We start from the raw sequence: 25,393 nt of genomic DNA on the forward strand, positions 1-25,393 counted from the left end.
TACAGTATGAGGCAATTTATTCCTGAATAGCTTGAAATTGGATTGTAAATGTAATCAAGTGCATTGATGTCCCCAGCTATTTCATAACAATGTAGTAAGCTTCCCCACAGAATTGTTCATTAAAAAGAAAATATTAAATTCTAGATATTTTAAAGTTATTGCAAACAAAATCAGAACATTTCTTCCAGACCATTCAAATCCTTTGTGCAACATTTTCCTAGAGACTGGGAAGGTTTTCAAAGATAAGGAATTTTACAATTTCTTTAAGCCATCACTGTATCCTTTCCCTTCTCTAACCTCTGTAAATTTTCTGTCTTCTGCTCCCCTTAGGGAGAATCCTCCTAGGATATTTTACCTGTCTTTCGTAGGAGTTTGAAAAGGGGAAAGGTGTTTTCTGAATGCATAGCTTCTCCCGGCACCAAGGCATAGAGTCAACACATCCACATTTGCAAGGCAGTTATTGAGAGGATGAGTCTACCCAGAGATGCTCTATGATTATTCTGAGCATGAGTCAGCAGTCACATTCTAGAAATGTGTACTTCAACAGGCTAGTGACTGTAGCTATTAAATTCTCAAACCCAGACTTTTTGGTCATACCCAATTGTCCATTATTAGTACCGCACAGTCCATTATCCTGGAAAGCAGCAAAAATCATCAAATTCTCTGACTGCAGGGATCACAGTAGATCCTCACAGAAAACAAATTTGTTTTTAATTTTTAGTAGATATACAAATCTTTCATCAAATTAATCAAAGTATCTCTAAAAGAGTAAAATTTCTTAAGCTTAGCTTTTTACTTTGAGTTACTTACTGGTCAAAAAAGCTTGCCACTACAAAATATGCTTTTTAAAATATTAACATTCACTCATTAAAACTAATATAATTGCAGCATGATAAGTATTGCCAATACTAATCATAGAACCTATTATAGGAAATACTTGTAATAGCTGTTGAAAAAAACATTGTGGATTTATTGGGAACAAGTGCATAATGTGTTCTCAATAGTTCTTTTTTCTCATTTCATTACACAATAGAAATTAAGAATGTATTACAGAATAGTTCTCTAAAATATTAATGACCTTAATAACTCAGAGACAGATATCTGCTTTGGCCCACATATGGCAAAGTTCACCTATCTACCACTGATTCTGCATCACCAACCTCACGGCACCATCCCACCCACTAAATCTACAGTAGCAACCCTAAGGTTTTTATTAATCATACTGCAATGAAAGAGTAGTTTAGGCAATGGAGAGAATATCCTGAAGGCAAGTTTAGGAGTGGTTATGTGGTTCCTTGCAGACTTTATAATTTTTTTCCTCATGAACTCTGTTATTTTTTCTCTTTCCCCTCCAGTTCAGAGGGAGGACTCCTATCAGCACAGCTTCTGTGTGTTCCAGGGAGAGGGATATTGGGTTTCACATTTCTCAGGGCTTCAATAATTGCTGTCAGCACTATTCATTTAATGGAATAAGGTCTAGGAAGCTTCATAGAGGAATCCTTTAAAGAGTGTTTCTCTCTAAAGATTCCATCCTAGGTATCTGAGGAAGGGACAACTAAAAAAAAAGTTACTGAATAGCATTAAGTGTTTTTCCAGCTAATGCCAGGAGGCAAGGAACAGAGCTGACAGTGAAACCAGAAAGGCCTTCATAAACAGGAAAAGTCTAATTTTCAAGGAAAAAAAATTTATCTCAAAACCTATAAACAGATACAAAAATATTTCTAGCCTTGCTATGCTTCTATGAATTCAATTAACTTTAAAAAAACCCACAAAAACAACAACAAAAGCAACAACAACAACAAATACCAAACAAAACAACACCAAGATTTAGCTAATTGATCTTCCTTTAAATTTAAAGATATTTTATTCTAACAAAGGGAGGTGAAGTTCCTAGTAACAAGGAAAGTAATGCTGAAAAAAAGACAGGAGGAAATTAACTATTCAGTCCATGCTGGAAAGCTATCTGTGGAAGTCAGGGAGTACGAAGCTAATGTTGCATCCTGGATAAGAGGGTAAGTCTTCATAGATAAGACTCTTTGTTCCTGGTTTAGAACAGAGTTCAGCTTTTAGGTCCATATATAGGTTTGCAGAGTTGGTTTCTGATAAGTTAAGGAATAACAAGAAGTTTGTTTGACTACAAAAAGTAATGTTTAATTGCAGTCATTTGCCAGATTGCCAGGTGATCCCGTAAGCTGTCCTGAGGTCCTGCAGGGCGCAAGAGATGTGCTTTAGAAAGCAGACCATAAAATGTCTGTGAAATAATAACCAAATGGACTGCTGAAGTTGCTGTGGCAGACAGTACAGCCTGTGATAGTTCTAGAAAATCCTCAAGTTTCATGAGCAGAAACTTTGTCCCAGAGCTTTAATTAGATTTTATAAGGCCTGTGATCAGAGCACAAGGTCCATGGAAGATACGGTTGTACTTGATGATCTTAAAGGTCTCTTCCAACCTTAATGCTTCTGTGATTCTGTGATAAGGACTTTGAACTTGTCTTCGAGGTTACAAATTTTCAGAAAAATTTTAATTTGCTCATACAGCAATGTTGCTGAGGACAAAATGGCCTACCGATTTCAGTTCTGAGTGAATTTCTTTTGAGGATAGATAGCTTCATATCCAGATATATAGTCCAGACTGGTAGCAGTGGCATTTATAACAGTGGGCAGAGTTGCCAGGATGAGACAGATTCACCTATCCAATCACAGATGGTAGAAAATATTACTCACAGATGCTGCTGTATGAGAGCTTGGCTTCAGCAAGGAGTCAGGAGCACTCACAAAAAATGGATTTTGTTAGCTACCATGCATTTCTTCCAAGGCTGATTTACTGTATGCTACAAGGAAGATGAAAAGGGAAAAAATAAGAATCTTCCTCTGAAAGAAGAATGATACATTTGATTGCTAGGAGCCTCAGTTGCTCATGACTTTCTTTTGTCAAACAGAGAAATTGTTGGATTCACAAGATCTGAGTCAAGACTCCTTCAGTGCATCTGGTGTTTCCCAAGGAGTGAATGTACTGAATTAAAGGAGTGCTGGTGGGTGGGAGTGATGGCTGGGGAGAGGGAAAGCTGGGCTTCCTGAGGGTGGAGGGGGGAGATTGGCAAGCCTTTTGGAATTGCTACTGGTGGTATACCAACGGCATTTCTCAAAGAAAATCTATGGTAGGACAAACTGCTAATCAGTGTCAGAAGTGAAAAATAATTTAATCTCAGTGTCTTGTTTTGAAAAGCTAGTGTTTTGTTGAAGAGTTCTGCTTCAGAGCTGCATCACTGCAGTGGTTATACCAAGGGCAGAGCAGGGCGGTGATGGGGATGTGAGGCAGCTTCAGGAGCCCTGCTCTCATCCTGCCCACCCTGCACGCAGCACTGGTAGTGCTGTGTTTTACAGAGCTCATTACAGCAGTGCAGATTGCTTCCTCAGGTTATCCTATGGGTTTTCTTTCGCCAGCCTTCCTCCTGGCTGGCTGGCAGCAGTAAGGGATGAATAATACCTGCTGCCAGGGACAGCTGCTGTCATGCACCTCTCCCCTTCTGTCCAGAAAAGGGCCATTCCCAATTTAAGGCAGGAAAATAATGCTCCAAGGAAGAGCTCCACTCTTTGCTGGATTTCTGCTTTTATCTGATCAAACAGCTGCCTGCTCCACTCACAAAAAAAGGTTGCCAAACTTACATGTGAACTAAAATATGAATATTGACCTGCAGTAGTGCAAGGTCAGGTACAAATAAAAGACACATAAGAGCAAGGATGGGTGGTTGACAATGTGCTCCTGAATAGGAAGTGTTAATATGAGATTTATTTTCACCCTATTAGTGAGTAGATTATCAATGTTACTGCTTTTAATAGTATCCGTTCACTCTTTTGCTTCTGGCATTGCTGTACCAGTTTGATTAACACTGCCAGGTGTTGGTAAATATGCATCTAATGCAACCCCACTTTCAAAATCCATACAGTCTGTATAAATTTAGGATAGCATGGGCTAGTTGTCTCACATTTTAAGTGTCCTTGGTAAAATGTTCACTATTTTCGTAAGAAAGATAGGGTGTCATTACTGATGTTCTGGGTGTTTTTTACAAGGAATTGTTATGGCTCAGTAGAGCAGAGGGAAACATTTTTGGCAGATTCTTTTCACTAGCTTTAAGTTTCTCAAATGCATATTTTTAGCTGAAGTTAATTGTCTTCACACCCCCTTGGGGGGGAGGGTGGTGGTGCAGAAGGGAAGCACATATTTCAAACACTAATTTCTCTGATCCTAAATTATACTCAAGATAGGTGGGATGAATTCTCCTTTAAAAGCTTCTGTCTCTGCCCACTAGCTACTTAGAAGGGCTAGACACAGAATAGTTAAACAGTCAACGTCAATAAAATGAACCCCATCAATTAAAAAGAAAGACCAACTGAAATATGCCAGTAACACAAATTACCTAGTCATTTAAGAGGGAGAAACACAAATTTGGGATGATATGTCTGAATTTCATCTAAATCCAAATTCTCTTTGAACTTGACTCCCTATGGTTTTCTTTCCTGTATCTCCACTCATACTAGGAGCAGCACTAAGCGTGTTGCATGCAAGTCCTGTTTAAGAGACTAAAGAGAGATAAGTAAGAGATTAAAAAGTCCATAGGCTTTTTCTACAGTGAGTAATTGCAGTGGTTAACTGTCCTTTTCCAGCTTTGACTTCACTCTCCTGCTCCAGGCATGCCTGTGCTATCTCGGATGAGATGGATGTGCTGCTTTATTACTTGTGCAAAAAAGTGGAAAGCATCATTTTCTGATTCTTTATGATTATAGTAGCTACATGAATTTAAATAACTGGTTTCAGGGTATGAAAATAATGCATGAAGTTCTTTAAGTCATTCTGATTGCTACCTTTTGTTTCACACATAGTTAACTCCAAATGATTAATAAAATAAAATAACAGATAAACAGTGGTGCACAATATTTCATCAACTTCTTTCAAAATAAAGAATGTATCTCACTAAATAATATGAAAACCAAACTTTTTAAAGTTCCTCTTACATTATCTCAAATTGTATTTATTTTTATAATTTCCTTAATCTTGATAGGAGTTCAATGCAAATACAATTTATTCTAGGCAGAAATACCAGCCTCGCCTGTATTAAGATTAGCTGACACTTCTGGCTTTGTAATGCATTTTCAAAATCCCAACAAGTTCATCAAGTTGAACTGAAATAATCACCACCTTATTAAGGTGCTCAGGCTTAATATTTTTGAATATTTTATTTGGATTAAACCAACTGCTGCTGAGAACCAAAACTAGGAAAAAAATGTAATCTTGTCTATGTTAAAACAATTTGGCAATATCTTTTGGATATTGGATGCATGCTTATTAGTAATAAAAGTGTATATTAATTTGAAAAACATGAATGTAGCATAAGAGGACTGACATGAACTGAATTTAAGCCTGATATTTGAACATGCTTACAACTTTGCAACTGAAAAAAAGGTACTTGCAGTGTATTTTTGTCTGTTTTGCTATATGTATAATAGTAGAAATAATAAAGGGATTTTATGCAGCTATATAAGACTGTAATACGTGCTTTGGCTTGTTATTTTTATTAGCAACTCTTGTTTTCTTTTTCGAACCTAAAATCCATGCAAAATTAAAAATATGTCTTAAGTTGCATATGCATAAAAGCCTCTAAACTTTGTAATATAGAAAAAATACATAATCTCTTTCTGATCCCTGGGTAACAGAGGCAAATGTTAAGCACACACACAAAACCTTAAAAATGTACTTTTCTTTTAATACTTTGCAAGTGTGTTTTCCACATCTGAGAAGGTTATGTAAAAGTGAACACTGTAAATCTTAGTGAAAATTAAATTATTTCTCAACTCCAGCTACTCTGAGAGATGTAGTGAACACTTTTCCACATTTACATACATAAACACAACAGTGGCTCCCTAGAGTATTTTTTTTCATATTCCAGGAGTTAATATTAAACCTGGACTTCAATATTAATATTTAAGAGTCCTTGCCATTTCTTTTTAGAAATCAGAATGCACTTTAGATATTTCTAATAACCGTGAAATGAACTGAAGTAATTTCTGTCTTCTTGCTTTCATCTTTTGATATTTCTGAAAGTTTTCTTCATTGATTGTTAAAAAATCTTTTTAGTAGCAACCTGTGTTTTTCTCCCTATACAGGAATAAAGCTGTACAGGGATCTGTCTATGGCTCATGGCAATCTCCCCCCCTTTTTTTTCTTTTTTTTTTCTTGTCTCTCCAGATCATTAAAGACCAGAAGCTACTGGTGATAGTTGGAGGGATGCTACTGATTGATCTTTGCATCCTGATTTGCTGGCAGGTTGTGGATCCTTTGAGAAGGACAGTGGAAAAGTATAACATGGAGGTATGTCCTCAAGCCCACATAATACTTACGATTGCGTATCAGTATCTACAGCTCTCTATAAGACCAAGCTAATGATGCACTAGGTTATATGAAAGCAAGTCACGTTGTGTATTTGGGGGGAAGAAGGGTTCTGTTTTCTAAAAGCAAATAGAAATGAAATAACTGCAACCAAAAGAAATTGTATCTGTAGTTGAAGGTGCCATGTTTCTGTCACTTGTGAGAGATTTTAGATGAAAGTGTAGTAAACACAGGAGAGTCCTCTGCTAAGACTCTCTGTCAGAGTCTGTTGCAATAAATAATAGATTATCAGAACCCATTAGCAGATTTCAGTAAGAGCTCATTCAAGATAAGTGCAGGAGAGGTCACTGCTTAGACTGCATTCTTTGTGGAGATGTTCAGGAATTATGTTACCTACTGCTATATTTATTTTCAGTAACAGCGTGTGCATACACACATAGTGATTGTTCCTATTTTAATGTCATTCCCAGAAAGGTCATGCTAGAGATTTTGATAGGGAGGAGGTAACAGCTTAATGCCAACTGCACAAATTTTCCAACATTCTGGTAGGTTTCTACAATAGAGCTTTCTGGACAAACTGATAACAAGAAACGTGGCAGCAACAATACAGAACTAGGAAAAAAATCCCATTTGTATGCAGATTAGCAGTGCTTGAGAGTTTATTGCCTCCAACATGGAAACTGGTGATATCTGAAAGCTACATTATAGAAGTTTTATTCTGGTCTCCAATGCTTGGCAACCAGTAAGAAAAAGAATGGTAGTTTTCTGATGTTAATGTTTGCAAGAAAAGATGTGATATTTTATTCCATTGTTTTTACTTTGTAGTGTAGCTCTGGAATCTTATTAGGAGAAGATTTAATGTTTTATTATAATAGAATTTATAGAAGGTACCTTCGAACGATATCTCCTAAACCTCAAGAGATGCCTTTCAAGAAATCGTTTTAGAGTCTGAGAAGGTACCTCTCAGTCATTGTCTAGAGTTTGAACTTTTTTGAGAGAGAGATTCTCCAGTTACTATGGTTGTCAATAAAAAATGAAAAATGTAACTGAAATTTTTCTTCTGCAGGTACTTCCAATCTGTCTTTGTAGAGCTTGGAACAATAGCATCTTGTCAATAGCCTTGTTTACTTAATTTTCTTCCAACTGAATTGCAACTGATATTTCAATTGTCAGTGCTGTTAATTGTTTCACTGCTCATATAAAACCAAACACATGAATGAGTTAGAAAAACTTTTACTTTTTTCCCTGATCAGATGGTAGTCATAACTAAAGATCCTGATATCTTCTATTATCAGAATCACTCGAGTGAAATTTCTGTAGACAGCAGCAGTAACTGTGAAATTATCAAACCATAAATACTATATATTTGAAAAAATAATGCTTATTGCAGTTTTAAATGATTGCAATTTCTATCTGGAGTTATCAGTGTATATTCTTTGGTCATGTTATATATACCACTAAAGTATATAAAGAATATAAAGTATATACCAAGTCAGTGTGTTTGTTCCACATTTGGTGCTATGTAGACCACAGGGCTGCACACCAGTTGCCTGAACTTGGTATCAGAATTGGAATTCTGTGGGAACTCAGTGATCCCATGCAAACTCACTTTCACTGAATGCACACATAAGAATGTGTAATATTTTGAACACTCAGCATAGAACTGACTAAAACGTACTGTTAGAGCTCTTTGCTATTACTATAACTTGTGCAGACTGGTTTTTTAAGCTAAGGGATTTGGGGAAGGAATGAAATAAAAATATTATGCAAGCAAATTTAGTCATTAAAACACTGTAAATAAGTTTTTATCATATGTAGGCCATGGGGTGAACTGCCATTTGCTTTCCAGAAGCACACACCTTCAGGTCTCAGAAACTCCTTAGTAAAAGCAAATGACAATTGTATTTGTTTTTATTATTATTATTCTTATTTTAGTTTACTTTTTAAAATTTAGATTTTTTTAATTGCATGCTGCAATGATTAATTCTTTAGTTGTGTTTGAGATGGTATTATCTTTTGTGTTTTGAAAAGTGCTTACCACATAGTAAACACCACTGGAGGCAAGTTTCTGGTTTATTTCAGGAATATTGTGTCATGTATATTCCTTGTCCCACATGTTTCTATGAAATAAGTTTAAAGGGATATTTTCTCTCTAATAACGTTGATCCAAGTGATAGGGACTAAACTAAATGTAGGCTCCAAAGTTATGAATGCAATCAGTCATTCTAGATAATGAACTATTTGACAGCTGTTTTAACTACAAGTACTGATCGGCTTCCTATGTGAAAGTTCTGCATTTGGTCACTATAGGATGGTCCTCTATTAACTATGTCTTCATAAATATGTCAATCAAAGTAATCAAGGGGAGGACCCTAAAAACTGATAGTGTCCTTTGCTGTTTGGCATCATTCACAATATAGTTAATTTGAATACCAACAGCAGTGAATTATCAAGCACTTCTTAAAAATACAGACTCCTTTTCTGGAGTTGTTTGTAAAGTCAAACTATCCATGCCTTAAAAGCTGAGGATGGGCAGCCTATATCTAAAAATACAAAGGAAGGAGAAGGTGCTCATGGTGACCCTCTGCCGCTGACAGAAGGAAGAAATCAGATGGGATGTTGGATCTGTCAATTTTCAGACTGGTCTCTGTCTTCTTGACCCTAGATATATTCCTATGAAAAGCACATGTATGGCTGCCATAAGAGACCATGTTAAAAGTTCTAATGACCGAGCCATAAAGCATCCAGATCTTCCATGAGTAGGGCAGTTATTTGGTATTAGACATGTAGACAATAAAATTGTTGGATAAAAGCAAACAGGTTACAGATAAAGGCAAGGACCACATTAAAATTCCCATAGCTGTATGCTGATCTCCTGTAGAACTGTAAGGTTTCCCCTACATGCATTTTGTATAGAGTACTTTAGGTTTGATTCTCACATAACGCAAAAGCATTTTCTGACACAAAATGCTTCTCAACTTCAAGCAGCAGTGTAAAAAATGGGAATTAATCCGTAACATTACCTCTGTTCATCTGTTTTGCTTGTTGCACCAGCTGTAACGTTTCTCCTTTTTTCTAATGATACAGACCAGTGAAGAGAACAATCACTTTTTTTCTCAGTAGATTTTTCCTAGGCTGAACTCAGAATTTGCTCTTTTCATCGTAATTCACCTTTTTTGTCATAATCAAAATGCTCTACAGAGGTGATCTGATCTCAGCTAAGTTCCTGCTAGACTGTTTCTCCTGGTTACGTGAACTGGAGTGCATCCTCCCTCACCATCCCGCCAGACAGGTTCATTGGCTCAACAGGCCATGGGGAATTGCAGTGCTTCTGTGTGTGTGACTGTGGAGGAGCTTTGCCCCAGCAGCAAGGCTCTACTGCCTTTTTCCAACCATCTGGATTTTGTCCTGATTTCTTAAGAAGGCAATGTTTATGTGCAAGGGTGCTCTGTGTGTTTTTTCCTACTGCCTAAAAAACTTAGTTTGCCAGTTTCACTCAAACTAGAGACAGCAGATACAGATCTTCAGGTCATAGCACTGCTACAGATTTAATGGGAAGAGCCAGCTGTGTGGAGGAGAGGTTCTGGTAGTTCCCATCTCCCTAAGAAGAGGGTCACAGAGTGAGTTTGGTCCTCTGTCTAAAGACAAACAGTAAAATCCTTTTACAAGTGGAATCTCTTCTCCATGTGCAACAGCCATATCATAATTCAGTTATATACCTACTACAGTTCGGTAAGTCTGTGTGTAGACACATATTCAGACTCCCCTCTCCCTTGTAAGGCAATGATATAATAATTATTTCGGCTTGAAATCCTCTGACTGGCTGGTCTTCTTCCAAGACAAATATCTTTGACACAGATTGAATTACTGTGGCCTTGGAAGGTAATCAATAATAATGTTTAATAATTAAGAACTTATATACTAGGGGAAATCAACTAGATTTTATAGCTCCCAAGGTGTGTTAGACTCAAGAAGAGTAATAATTTGCATACTGGATGCCAATATTTCTTATAGAAGAATAAATAAACCCTGTTTATCCAGGGCAGCAGTCTTTGCATTCCGTGATGTCTTAGTGCTAGTTATGTAGTTTTCACTATGATTATTTCAGCTTATGCAACCATATGATAACATTATCAATATTTAAAAATAGACTTCATTCTGGTATCTGGAACACCAGTATCTAAGCTTTCACAATGAATTGTCCTGAGATGGTAATAAACATGAAATAGACAAAAAATAAAACAGAACAAAGTGCCATTTTAGAAGATACAGGAGGGAAAACCAGACCAGTGAGACAACATCCTATTTAGGCTTCTAGGACTGAAATAGGAATAAAATGTGGAAACTAAGAATGGCCAACTTTATATGAGGACATTGCTATAATAAGAACATCAATATGCAGGAAAGATTGAGGAAGCCATGCCAGTAGTTCAGTCTGTTAAAGAACACTTGGAGTAAAATCCAATTAACATATTAATCATTTCACTAAGGCAGAATTCCTATGCATTCCAAGTGTACCACTATGCTATTGGACACATATTATTAACGAATGAGCCAGAAAGTCAGCCTTGACTGGTATATTGAGGGAATCATAAACGTTTCAAGAGCACAAAATGCCTGTGTAAACTGGCCAAATGTGCTGCTCAGACTAAGTCATTTAGGAGCAGTGAGTGCTTTTTAATTCAACAGATTAGAGAACCAACAAAGACAGAATTAACCCTTGATTTAATTCTGAATAGCATACAGAATCTGTTCCAAAGTGTTGATATCTGAAGTACTTCCCTGTAGCTGAAAATACATCATTCTTAGCTTTGATAGCTTTGAAGAAGCAACATCAAAAAAGATCAGTAGATTGGTACTCAACTTCAGGCTGGGGAACAACATAAAACTGAAGAAGTTTCTTTAAAGAGATGCTAAAGAGGACACTGTAGAGTTAAATCTTTGCAGGTTACCTGGAGAGTATTAAGAATATCACATTGCAGACACAATGAATGCATGCCACATATCAAGTAAGACTTGAAAAAGAAGAAACTTGGTATGATGAAACAGCATGAAGACAACCTTCAAAAAGCCAAAGATGTATCCAAATGAGGAAAATAGAAAGGATCATAAGTCCGGTAAGTTAAATGTACAAAACAATAAAGCAGTCTACAAAAAAGTCTTGCAAAAGGAAAAAAAAATCTCTCTCTAAATATCGGTAGCAGGAAGTTTGCCAGGGAATCTTTGGGGACAATATTTAATCAGAGTACAAGAGCATAACTTGCAGAAAACAAGGCTGTGTAGAATGATTAAATGATTGTTTTGTGGCTTTGTTCAGCAAAATTCTTTGTGGAAGAGCTTGTGGAGATTGGTGTGCTACAACCCTTCTGATGAACTCACTGAGGAGTGACTGGAATTGCTGGTAGGAATAGAGAAACTGATCAGAAATAAATCATTGGAACCAGATTATATTCTCTCAGGCTTTCTAAAGCAATTTAAGGGAGTAACAGTCAAACTACTGACAGCAGTATGTAATCATTAGCTCAGAACTGCTTTGATATCTGAGCAAGAAGTTGCAAATGTCTTGCCATGTTTTCAAGACAGAGTGGAAGCCTCAAACTTGTAAATTAATGGCCAACTTATAAAAATTATAATCAAGAGTGGAATTAGAAATGAATATGCTACATTGAGGAAGAGTTGACATGGCACTTGTGAAAGAACAAATCATTCCGAAACTCAGGGAAGTCCTTTGAAGAAGCTAGCAGGCATATGAAGAGAAGCTGACACAGTCTGATAGGTATCCAAAAAGTACAGCAATTTCTTTCATCAGAGCCTCTCATGGAAATTAAATAGCCTTGGAATAAGAGAGAAGCCCTCGAATGGATATAAAATACTTTAGAACAAGGAAACAGAATTAAAGGAAAAAAGAAGTTCATTTTCCAGGAAGTAGGGATGTAGACGAGAAAGTCCTTCAGGAGAAGTCCCATTCTCTGTGCTTGAGCCTGTGTTGTTCACTATAAGAGGAGGTGAATGATGAGATGACAAAGTTTTAGTGGTTATAGTAATTTATTCCAGGTAACAAAAACAAGGGCTAATTGTGGAGAATTCTGGAGGGACATTGCAAATCTCAACATAAAGTGAAATGACCTTTCTGACTGCAGCTGCAGTAGCAAACCTGAAGGTTATTATCTCATTTGCAAAAGGAAGAATGAGATTTTAGAATTTTTTTTGAACGTTCAGCCAGAGGAAACTCATAAATAGACCAGGTAAATTCAGCACATATTTCATCTATTTGAATAAAACAGAATAAGCCTGACTTAAAAAAACCAAATCTGCCTAAGTTTTTTCATTCAAATCAATAACCCAGAAGAAAATCACAATGTTAGCTGACTTGACACCACTTTGCGGGTGCCTAAAGATGTTAGGTATATTCTCAGTAAATGGATGCAAGTGCAACAAGATTGGAGGAATAAATGTTGTTCTTGAATATTTGATTGTCTTTTCTGTCAGTCTGTTCCTAGTGTAGTATCTGAAGAAATGAATATACAGATATATTTTTGGACTATGGGTGAATTCAACTAAAACCATGATTCTATAAGTTACTCAAGGTAGTAATGCCAGGCCAGTGAGAATTGTGTGGACATTACTTAGATGTGATGTAAAGAAAACTCAGGAAGGAGTTCATGTATTAGGTGTGAAAGGAAAGGAAGGTTAAAAGCATATCCAAGGTGAGCATGATGCCATACCCTAATGGTTAGATTGGTTAACTAAAAGCAGAGACTATAAAATATAAAACTTTTCTTCATTACAGTATTTTGTCTTGTGAAATTGGTTTGTCTGTGCATTTTGAAACAAAAGATATGTGAAAATTTGGATTCAAGTGCACAGATGTAAATTGAGTATAATTTTTCATACAATATTTTACTTAAGTCCTAGATTAGTTGCTTGCATGCTTTTCCATGGTTCTTTGATACTCTTTAATATTCTTTTTAAATATGTCTTTTTTGCAACTTTTATTTTTTTTTCTTCAATACTTGTATTCACTGCTGCTGTAAGAACTGGAAAAGACTCAGGCCCAAAATTATATAGAGAGGAGGGCATGTGCATGTGTTTGTATATACATGAGAAAAATGTAGGAGTAATATAGGTCTGGAATTGGTAAAGATGTCTGGTTCAAATTCACGTGCTCAAGTCAAATTATGCAAATTAATTGCCATTTTGAAACAATCAGATCATGTTCTTTTTCTGCATATGTATATATGAATAAACAGATGTGTTTAGGGGGTGTTGTTTACATTGTGCTGTTGGGCTATTCAGTCAGCTAACAGCTGGATTAGAGAGAACTTTGTCAAACGTATATTATGAAATGAAGAATGTAATTGGCTGAAGTAGTTTCTGAGGGTGTTCAGCCTAATGCAGGTCAGAGATTGTTAGTCAATTTGTTCTCTAAATATCATTATGCCCATCTGTTTCCCCTACTATTTTTTAAATAAATTTAATTTTTTTGCTTCCAATCTGAAATATTACAGACTGTGGGAGCCAAATGTCTCCTGAAATCTGTAGCCTGCTTTCAAACCCTACCATTGTAGCTCACAGCAGGCGGCCCACCAGCAGTAGCTGAAAGTGAGAACTCTTACTTGCATCTGCTGTGGCCCACCAGTGGCTGGCAGCCATTCCAGAGAGAAGGAAAATGAATGGCCATTAGAGTCAGCTGTAAACCTTCCACTGGCCCAAAGGACCTAGAGCAGGTCCAAAGAAAGAGTAAATATTAAAGAGCAAAAGCTGGTTTACTTCTCTTTCTCATTTGACTTCAGTTTCCAAGGAAACAGAAAAACGTGAGAACTGGGAGCCAGCAGCTGAGATTGACTCAGCTGGTGGCTAGTCCTGCTTCTGTTCCCATGGAAACACGTATCAAATTGGCAAAAATAAAGAAATAGGGCAGAGTCAGTTCCAAAATGGCAGGATGAATGGCTGCTGCTTCAGCTACTTAATAAGATGAGGCTTACTGGTATTTATTCCTCTTCAGTAAGCAATTCCAATTTTAGTTCTGGCTCCATTATTCACTTCCCCATAAAACCTACTTCCCAACCTCCGGAAAGTAGGAACCACTGTCATTTACAAGACTTGCAATTTGCCTTGTACAACAAATTATTTGCAGCAATGGCTGGCTCAAATACTTCCAGAGGTGGATGCTAGTAACTTGTAGAGCACGTTTGGGAGTTCATCTGCCATGGTTCATCATGATTAGTGACTTCAAATGTATAGTTGTGTATATCATCTCATAACACAGTGTTATATGTTCACTATTTGAATATTTTTGTTACTCCTACAAATGCCAGTTGTTTTTGACTCTTGTTCACTTTTCCCATTTCAGTGTAATTGCTAATTAGGTACTGTATGAAGAACTTCCTTTTTCAGTTTTGGAAATGTTGCTTTTCAGTCCCATTGAGCATATGTTACTTTTCTTTTAGGGAAAAAAACAAAAGACTTTAATCTTCCCCATCTACTTTTGCAGTACCATTCATTATTTCACATATTTACTATGCAACCTTATTTTCCTCTTCTTTCCATGGTAGACAGTCCCAGTCTTATTAAGCTCTTTTTCCTATGACATAGAAACACTAAAGCATACTTTTTAGTTAGGATGACTAATATTGCATATTTTATAAGATCTGTGTAATGGTTTTATCTATTATTAATTTTGTTCCTTATGTTTAGTGAATTCTTTTTCACCGTCATTCATCATTAAACAAAGGTTTGGACTTTACTGTCAAAGTGATTCCCAGATCCCTTCCATGCACTAATTAAGACACCTAGAAAATGTATAAGTAGTTGCATTGTTTTTAAGTTAAAATGGCTTTACAGTTACCGAAATTGAATTCCATTTGTCATCATATGGCCCACTCATCCTAGTTACTCTCTTTACAAATCTTTGCACTCAATTAACCTCAACATTTTTTTCTGCATATTTTCCTGCTTGTGATGTTGAGCAACATGGTTCTTAGAGTGGAAGTATTACTCTTGAATATGGAAGCACGATACCTTTTTTATTTTTAATATAATCATTGTTAGTTGTGCTGTTTTAATGTAGTTACACTTCAGGTATGTTGCTGCTGCTTTGCAAACATGTTACTGTAGCTCCTCTGGTTCTGAGTACTCAGCTACCAGAGGTACCCAGCAGAACCAATCCTTTCAACTAATCACCATTAAAAGCAACAGACATATCATCTATCAGTGATACCTGGCTGGTTCACATAGAAAGCAATGTGACATTCACTGAGAAGGCTCAGTGTATGATAGACCCAGTGACACTTCACTTTAAACTTCAAATACATAGGATACATTTTTTCAGATTTATTCCTCTGAAGGCTGAAGCCAGAGACAAAGTTGGCATTGATTTTATGCTCCCTTATAAGTCTGCAAACAGCTACAGAGTTGGTATAGGGCAACACTGGTGCATTTTGGCAGTCAAGAACCAACTAGCAAATAGCAACATACCTGGCTTTAGGATATTTCAGCATTCATTCAGCAGTACCACACTTGCAAGGGCTTAGAAGCTCATGTCCTCATATGCTTTCCTTGTTCTTTCAGAGATATATCTCTGAGGGCTCTCTGGACACATTTTTGCTTGAACTGCATATTAAGTGTCAAGATTTAGCGGAATTATAATCCAGACAGGAACATTTTTTGCTCTTATGCCAGTGATTTCAGTTATTCTTTATATCAGAAGCAAGAAAGACAAGAAAACTCTCCCTCCATCAGACACCAAAGCCTGATTAAAAATTTCCAGAAACAGACTCCAGGAAGTGATCAATCTTCCTTGTTGTATTCTGTCTTGGACATTCAACATTGGGCCCTTTCTAGACCTATAGCATCTCTCTGTTTTCTGAAAGCAAACACAACTGTACAGAGAAAGACAGACTTTAATGCCTATGTCAGGAAACAGATGCTGATGCACATGAAATGAAGCATACTGAATTACTCCAAGAATATGCTGGGGCTGTAATAGAGACCGATAAAAACCTTCTACCAGTCTTTTCTGAAGATAAAGAATTCTGCATTAGAATTTAGGATAACAATTTGTCTAATGTAATTAATGCTTCTTTGAGGGAAGAATAATCCCTTGTTCCTTCTAATGCTTAATAGGCTGATAATGAAAAGACACCCTGGGTATCCTGGTACTACTTACAAACCATACCTTCAGTCATGACCAATCTTACGGAGAAGGCAAGCCTCAGCTTATATTATAAGTGGTTATAGTCTGTATTGTTCACCTGGAATTTCCTCAGTTCTGGCCAAGACATTGTGTTGAAACGCATTAATGTCAGTGATGGATTGATTAGTCCTGCTGGCAATGGGGAGAGGCAAGCCATCTAGCCACCTGCCACAAGATCTTTATGCAGACCTTGATCATGAAGTAATGCTCTCTCATCTAAAAAAGGCACCTTAGCTTTGCACTAAAACCACTTCAGTGCTGCTCAACTTAATAGGTACTGAGGTGCTTTTACTTAGAGGCAAAGTGCCATGCAGAGCACTTCTTTTTCTAGCACACACAAGTAGAGACTTGGTGCACTAGCTAGGCAGCAGGCAAAAAACAGATGGCAGAGTGCTGGTAACTTAACCCATGTAAAACAGACTGTGCTGGTGGGGAGAGGGCCTGAAGAAGCCATCATCTTTATGCCTGCACTACAAGTCATTTCACTCCTCTATTTAGTTCCCCTGGATTCCTCCCTATTGCTAAGCACGCTTACAGAACTGTATGTCTAAGTCATAATATACCATATTTGTATCCAAATCTTGAAAACTCTGTCCTACCCTGGAAAAGCAATGCAGTCTTAGTTGTTTATACCTTATCATTGGTAAAACACCAATACAATATATTTGGACTTTAAAATATAAGTATTTTGAAAACTGTTCTTAAAAACCTGGTGGTACCAGCACAGGATATTTACTGCAAGTGCCTTAGGCCATTCTCTGCTTGGGTTTCCCATACAGTAGGAAATCAAGACCTTTGGATGTGTCTATTTTATGTATGTAAAAGTTTCCTTTGCTTTAGGATAAAGTTGTTTCTTCTCTGATAAGCATACTATAAAAATTCCAATGTATATTTCATGTGTAAGTGAGAAAAAGCTTTTTTGGGGATCTGTCAAACACTAGAGTGAACTTTTCTACAAAAATTGCAGATTATCACAAATCTCCTCACTTGTACAAAAGCAAGGATTGTTTCTGAAGTATCTCTCTCCACCACCAATATCTAGCAGAATGTGTTTATGCATATGTATTTTTATTTTAAAACATCTTGCTGTATATTCTTCTCTCCCTGGAGAAAAGAGAAGAAACATGTAATAGCTGTTAACCACATTGTTAATGGGACCAATATGCATTAGCAGTGCTTCAGTGACATATATATTCTTAAAAGATATAAAACTGAGGTCTTTTTGCTTTATAGTCACCTGAATCGCCCTAAAGTCTCCTTTTCAAACTCTTTATTCTTATACCTTCAGCAGCTGCAACTGTGCATGCCTTCTGCACCCTCCCATAGTGGTTTCTCTGGCTCATGACCATGAACTCTCATGCTTACTAAATCTTACCTTATGCTCTCTTTCACTACCATAATCTGCAGGTCATTGATAAAACTGACTGTGTGAAAGGGCAGCAAACTTGTGGCTTAGGTCAGCACAGTTTTAGATCACTACCAACATGTGTGCAGCTATTAGACTGGCAAACACCTGGCTGCAGGTGGCCATGGTTTTTTAAGGTACTTTTAAAGAAACTCAGTGTTGTCTTTTAGCTACTTGCTCTTGAAAACCCGTATTAGTCATCCTAATTTTTCTCATATAATTTCTTCTCTCATATATAACTTTTTTGTATCATCTTCCTTAATGTGGTTATATTATAAGGAACTCTTGGTTATCTGAAATACCATTTTGGATTTAAGTGCCTGGTGTACTGATTTCTTTAGTATTACTATTTTATCCAACAACTTCCATTCATTCTGAGGTATTTTTATTGCTTTCTCATCTGTGACCCAAGTAAGAATTTTAGAGATTGGAGAATCTTTCTAAGCAGTTGATAGTTCCTTTATTACTATTACTATATTCGGTTAGGGTTTATGAGGCTAGAATCCTCGTTTTATGGAAGTACCCTGCTTACATTTTAAAATCATCATATCTGATTTTTTCATTAACAAATAAAATACCATGTAATTCTTAGCAGTGTAGAAGAATCTATTCTGATGTGCACTACAGAATTAGGTACTCCTAAAGGCACATATCTGTGAAAAACATATTTCTCTGAATATTTTATTGCAGTATATTTCATATAGATGTGCAAATATATCTATGAATGAGTGTGTGTTGATTTGTACATATATACATATATATTTAATATCTTGCTCATTGATGTTTCAGTTCTGGTATCTGGTCAGGGATAACTCAGATGGCTACATGTCCAATTAACAAAGTCCCTTTTTTTTCTTTTTACTTTTTCTAAAACTTTATGTAAATGTATTTTTCCAAGAGGCATAGAATACGGAGTCTCCTTTGCTTTCTGGCAGTCTTGAATGTGTGAGCTCCCAGCTCATGTGAATTTTCAGAATCTCTTATAGAATGGTTTTAGTACCCAAACATAATTGAAACAATCAGGCAAAAAGCTGGATATCTTCCTTGTTATATGTTTCTGTGTTACTTCTCTGCAGAAAAGGAATCTTGATCTAACAGCTTTGATTAGTCCCCTCTCATTTTGTGGGACTGTTGCAAATAAAAGTGGAACAGAACACCTACATCATAAATTTATAGAGCTAATGATAGAAAGTAACTTACTATGGAGATTTCTGTTTGAGCTAGCATGTAACTTTGTGCAGTAGATGAAAGCAAAATGAAAATTTCCTGCTGCCAACATGGAGGTACACTTCAGCTTTGTTATATAGGTTGAAGGCATATATCTTTAATGTTTTCACTGGGGTTTAATCTTACAATAATGTTGTGAGCAAGGTTTTAAAGCAAAGTTTTTCTCATATTCTTCATTTGCATACACTAATATAGAAAAAAGGAGAGCCAGTTAAAGTACTGTGGAGACACATTCAGGATGGAAATGTATGTGTGATGGCAGATCATCAAAGAACATTATAAGAAATGGCATTACAAAGGAATTAGGCTACAGCAAGATGGAAAATATTACTGTGAAGACAGGAGTGTTATAATTTGGATATTTTTCCTATTTTTCCAGTGTTTGGGTTTTTTTAAAATAAATTATAAAATTTTATTTATTCTGAAATGAGAGTCATATCAGAAATGATCAAATTAATTCTTCAAGATATTAAAATTATGAACTTTGGCAATTCATTTCCACAAGTCACTGTGACACTGAATCCATAAATTGAAATCCCAAGCAAGATTTCTGTTTTCAGTGAAAATTAAATGATAGGTGGAACAGAATGTAAATGAATGCCAGGTGATGGTGAGATCTCGATACAATAGTACATAGTTATAAGAAAATGTCATCTTGATGTTCAGTAGGAGTCAAAGGGCAAACCAAGTGTAAGGAATTAAAAAAAAAGAAGTAGGGAACCAAAGGTAAAGCAATATTACGCCAGTATATAAATCCAGAGTGGAGTTATACCTACACTGTGTAGAGTTCCAGCACACTTCCCTATCCTCAAGAGATGGAAAATGTACAAACAGAACACGTAGAGGATTGAGAAGTGTGGAATAGTCTCCATTTGGAACAGTCTGGGATCACTTGCCTCTGGAAGAGAGATGGATGAGGACAGGACATAACACTTTCAGTGGCTTAGAAAATGTGAAGAAATTATCACACATAGTCTATTCAGATACAAGAGCATGAAGTGGAACTGGCAGGTTCAAAAAGCATACAATGCATAGTGCAGATGGAGAACTTTTCTGCAGAGTGCTGTCCATCCTAAAATCTTTCATGGGATTAATGTAGCAACTGGGCACACCCATGGAAGAAGAACCTATCAAGAGGTATTAAATATGGAGACATAACCTCACCGTCAAGAAATCTTTGAATAACAGATAGTTGCAGTATTCTAGAGAGTTGTTTCTATATACTCGGCCTGTTTTCAAATTCTTCCCTAGGGAAGAGATGGTGTGGTAGGACTTGAGACATGTATTGGGCTAGATAGATCTTTGTGAGATGAACTATCCTGTTTGTCAGTGCTGACACATGAGAAAAACAGTTAAAAATTCATCATGAGTAAACATAAGCTGGAATTGAGAAGATGTTTCTAAGACACTAGATTAGTTGAAGATGTAGAATTGTCTTCTTGTAGGGGAGCAATGATTTAACATTTGAAATTCAGAGTTTAATAAGTATATGAAGGAAATTATACAATGTGGAGACTGGACCCAAGTTTCTGTGTTTATGAATGGAGCCCTACAATTTTACAAAGAACTTGTGAAAACTGTTTGTATTCTTGTTATTTTCCAGTTGAAGACTGGCTAGCTTTGTTTGGATTTTGTGATACTTTTCCAGCCACAAATGGCTAACACAAGAGAGAATACCACAGCTATCACTGCATCTCCTTTAAAATGATTCATTTGCCTCAGGCTTTAGGATTTAGCTGTAATGAAGATGAAAGATTGATGCCTGACTGCTGACCTACTTTGAGGAAATGAAAGAGCAGGTGGCATGCTGCTGACTAGGAAAGTAAAAGGCTGTACTAAATGCAGAGAAATAAAACCATAGATAAATAAAGTCTCTTTTAGATCACAGCTACTTTTCAGTAGCCCAACATGGAATAATACACACCTGGGAATGTCAAAATCTCTTTATATTTATGCATGTGTGTAAATATATTTAACCTATTTGAAATAGTTATTTTAATTTTACATAAAAAGGCTCTATGAGTTACTGTTAAGGCTTTGAATCTATCAAACTGTCACAATGCATTGCAGAAACCAATAGGAAAAGCTAGACGAGGCAAATTAGAAAAAATATATGGCTTAAAATGTGACAGACTTGTGTCAGTGCTCACAACCAGATGTTCCCCAAGTTTTGTCTAACCTTTGGTGAAAGAGAGGCATGTTCATCTAAACTCAGAATTTAGGCACTTCCAACTGTGTGACAGAGGTGTTTAACAGTGGCAACCACTTTTCAGCAAAAAGCTGACACCTTTTAACTGGAAGCAGTGTATTCTACTTCGTGTCTAGAACTTCATACATGAATCATGAGAAGGGGCTATTTTCATTTTCTTATTAGCAGTCTTGTGTTTGAAGAAAACTAGTGAGTTCATTGGCAAATGAACCTCATGTTGACCACCAAATATTCTTACGACTTCTCACAACTGCCAAGTTTATAGAAAATAACATAATTTTTAAGCTAACTGCTTTCATTGCCAAGCAATTATCTTCCATGTTTTGGAGCACGTAGAGAAGAAAAGAACCATATTGCCTACCTTGAGATATAATGGGAAGCAGACTGAGCTGCAGGACAGGAGACCTGAGTTTAAAGTGAACATCCTCCCCTTACATCTTGCATTTCTGAACTTCCAGCAGCCCTCATTGTTAACTGCAGTGCCATGCTGACACACTGGAGTAAAAGACAGTTTTACAAGTAGATCCCTCAATATTGAGCTTCAGATGGCAACAGGACCTTAGGATGTCATTTAAGACATCCAATACTCATTCATCTGGAGAAGAGTCAAAGGTTTGTGCCATTTATAAATAAAGCCTGGCTTGGACTTTCCCTTTAGTAAATTATTGTAAAAGTTCAAGAATGGGATAAGAGGCAACTTTGTAGATCTTTGGACTCTTGTTCTTTTATATGGAGAGCTTCTAGTTTAGTGTTTGGGTGCAATTCAGACATGGGAGATACCAAGCTATCTATTAGGCTATCCAGTCTGCAACTATTCCCAAGACCTTTCCTTCTTTAAGTCTGGGAATAAAATCTGATTTTTGCATCTGACATTCAGCTCATATTCTAAAAGAGCTTAACTCATTAGTCATTTTTGTGCTGTCTTCTGTTATTTTCCAGCTTAGAAAAGACAGCTACTGAAAGTGGCCAACTTGTTATTCTGGTGTTATTCAAAGTCTGACAGTGATTTAGAGGGCTGAAGGGGAAAAACATGTATGTGTGTATCAGGGAAAGTGCCAAGTGTAGGTGCTGAACTTTTTTTTTTTCATCCTGTAGAACATTCTAGTTAGAAGAAAAATTACATTTGTATTTTGTATTTTGATGTGTGTTGCAGGAAATTTTGCCATTTTATCAAAATTGTAGAGAGCATTATGTGTGTATCCTTGTAAGGGATGAAATTTAATTTCATCTTTTTTTTTTTCCCTCAAAAGAAGTTTGTTTTCCAAGTTGTTGTATTAATAATTATGTGTATGGTTGCTTTAGGATACAGGAATTGTGTTATTAAGACTGCCTTTGGTGTCTGGTAGCTGTTCATATGAAGCAAATTTGTTTGGTTGCAGGCCTAAATCCCATGTCAGAGACTCTCCATCATACAGTTGCACCATATTCAGCTTACTGGGAATACAACCCTATTGAAGCTCTGCATGAAAGCTCCAGAAAGGACAAAAAACATAGTTACTTTTAGAATGGTAGAGTTAATGCATAAAACAGATTAAAAACTACTTCTTCATATTTTAAAAATAATTTAATGTTTGGATAATTCAGAATAACTTAAATTTTTTTGAATGATGAAGCTGCCTATATACAAGAGCAATATGGAAAAACATGAAGCCCTTTTTATTGGTCTTACTTGACCAAAATCATGAGAAAAGATGAGGATGACCTTAGGAAAAAAAGCAAGAAGAGTAGAAGAGTCTTCTTCATTTGGATCAGTCCTAGAAGCCAGGAAAAAAAAAAAAAGAAAAAGAAAAAAAAAAGCAAAAATATGTAATTGTCAATGAAAATCACTGTGCCTCGACATACCTAAGACACATCTATGAAGAAAATACAAAGATAATTCTTTTATTGTCTTAGACACAGATGGCAAAGTAGTAACTGAATAGATTCCACTTAAATTTGAGAAGAAACTTCTTCTCAGTGAGGGTGACAGAGCACTGGAACAGGCTGCCCAGAGAGGTTGTGGAGTCTCCTCTGGAGACATTCAAAACCCGCCTGGACGCCTTCCTGTGCAACCTCATCTAGGTGTTCCTGCTCCGGCAGGGGGATTGGACTAGATGATCTTTTGAGGTCCCTTCCAATCCCTAACGTTCTGTGATTCTGTGATTCTTTTTAAAAGGTTAGTGAAGTCTAGCCATTAAACCTGTGGGTTTTGAAGTGTGTTTTGGAAGTTAGGACTATTTTAGTGCACATTCATTAAAAAGAAGACTCTTGCCTTAAAAGACCTATTCAGAATATTGCATGGTGAAGTGATGCCAGTATTCTTCTGTGTCAGAAATACCCTGCACCTATGAGGAATGCATGCTATTCTCCTTTTGTATAAAGTTAGAATCCATGGAAATTTATTTTCATTGGTACTGTACAATTTAAGATGTCTCTGTATCCTCAGATGTGATTTACATATGAAGTTGAGAGGGTTTAAGCAAAGGTATATTCTTAAGTGTACATATTTTGTGACATCTCTAAATTGATTTTGACCTGGTTTATAGCCATTTAATTCACATCAAAACTCTTGCCAGTGTGCAGTTTTTAATGTAAAACCTTCTTCTATTTTTGCAATTTTTTTCATCATTTTAAATGAAATATTTTTAACTTATTTAAATTAAGCCAGTGATGTTTATTATGCAGTGAAGCCATGATTTTCCAAGCTAGCAAGTTACCTGTCACCAAGAAAGACATACTCTAGGTGGAATAAGGTGAAGTACTGGAATCTTGTCTATTAGTCATTTTAATACATGGATTAGGGTCCATTACTGGTTTGTGTACAAAGAGATAAAAGGTATGACTTGTGGAAAACAAGTGAAAATTTAGTTTGCTTTGGGATTCAGCTTTTTCTTGATATTGTCAACTGAATTATTCATCATAAACAATTTGTGGGATTTATGATAGGAGTGGTCTGTAAAAGACGTTCCGTAGTGATTTAATTCTTTTTTGCCCACACTTTCGGTCGCTACTCTTCTTTTTCTTTTTTCCATGTTTGCTTAAGTCTTTCAATGAACAGAACTGTAGCTTTTTCTCTTTGATGTATGTCCCTTTTGATTAGGAGATCATCAATTATTTAGATTGTTCCAAACCTTGCAGCCTAATACTTTGAACATAAGTCTGTAAGTAGAGCATTTTGAAGATCAGTGTTTAAAAATAGGTCATGTTTTTCAAGAGACCAGCCAATTTGGTGCTTCAAAATCTGGAGAATCTCCTGATTAATATTCAGTATTTATTAACCTAATATGGACTTGTTTTTAAAACATTAGACATATTATATTCTCTATCTAGAAAAGTCACCTAGCTTATGCGTAGCATTTAATGCCAGTTGTATTATTAACAAAATCTGTTAGAAACAGAGAACAATTATATTTAAGTGGTTTTGCTGACAGAAAAGAACTAACTTCCCTTTAACATCCATTTCATACAGTTTGGGAACCTTACAAAATTATCAGTGTTGTTTTGCTATGATAATTATTCGGTGCATGTTCTTTATTATTCTTATTAATAGTAATAATAATATTTTGCATTTCTGAAGCACTTTTCATCTGCCGACCTCAGTTCTTTTTGCAAACAGCTAATTAGACTTCAAAACACAGTAAGTGGTGTTATACCCACTTTTCTGCAGGGCAGTACTGGAGGGCAAACCATGCTGCCTCTCAGTAGGCAGTCCAGGATGCTTGAAAGGATAAGTAGGAACCCCCATGAATATGCATCATGAATTAATATGCCATGAGGGAAGTTTTCTTACTTATTCCAACTAATTAGCTCATGGCCTGATAAATGAAAAGGACAGAAATTTCAAACTGTTGCCTGCAACTGCATGCTTAAAAGTTTTCATTTTATCTTGTCATATGGTAGTGACAGTCATGGCAACAGCAAAGCTTTTCACAGTGGCTTCATATGCCAGAGAGAAGTTCAAACAAAACTAACTACTTACAGATATTTTTTTAT

At 36.3% G+C, this 25,393-nt stretch overlaps 1 protein-coding gene across 1 annotated transcript in view; it reads left to right on the forward strand.

Annotated features, from left to right (window-relative positions):
- GABBR2 (gamma-aminobutyric acid (GABA) B receptor, 2) overlaps nt 1-25,393 on the forward strand; it is a 251,377-nt gene that overhangs the window by 112,511 nt on the left and 113,473 nt on the right. Inside the window, exon 11 of the mRNA XM_010184999.1 lies at nt 6,245-6,367. Within this exon, the coding sequence (XP_010183301.1) occupies nt 6,245-6,367 (123 nt within the window). The remainder of the gene's footprint in view (nt 1-6,244; nt 6,368-25,393) is intronic.

The sequence above is a fragment of the Mesitornis unicolor genome, unplaced genomic scaffold, assembly GCF_000695765.1.
Source record: "Mesitornis unicolor isolate BGI_N332 unplaced genomic scaffold, ASM69576v1 scaffold185, whole genome shotgun sequence".
Classification (NCBI taxonomy): domain Eukaryota; kingdom Metazoa; phylum Chordata; class Aves; order Mesitornithiformes; family Mesitornithidae; genus Mesitornis; species Mesitornis unicolor.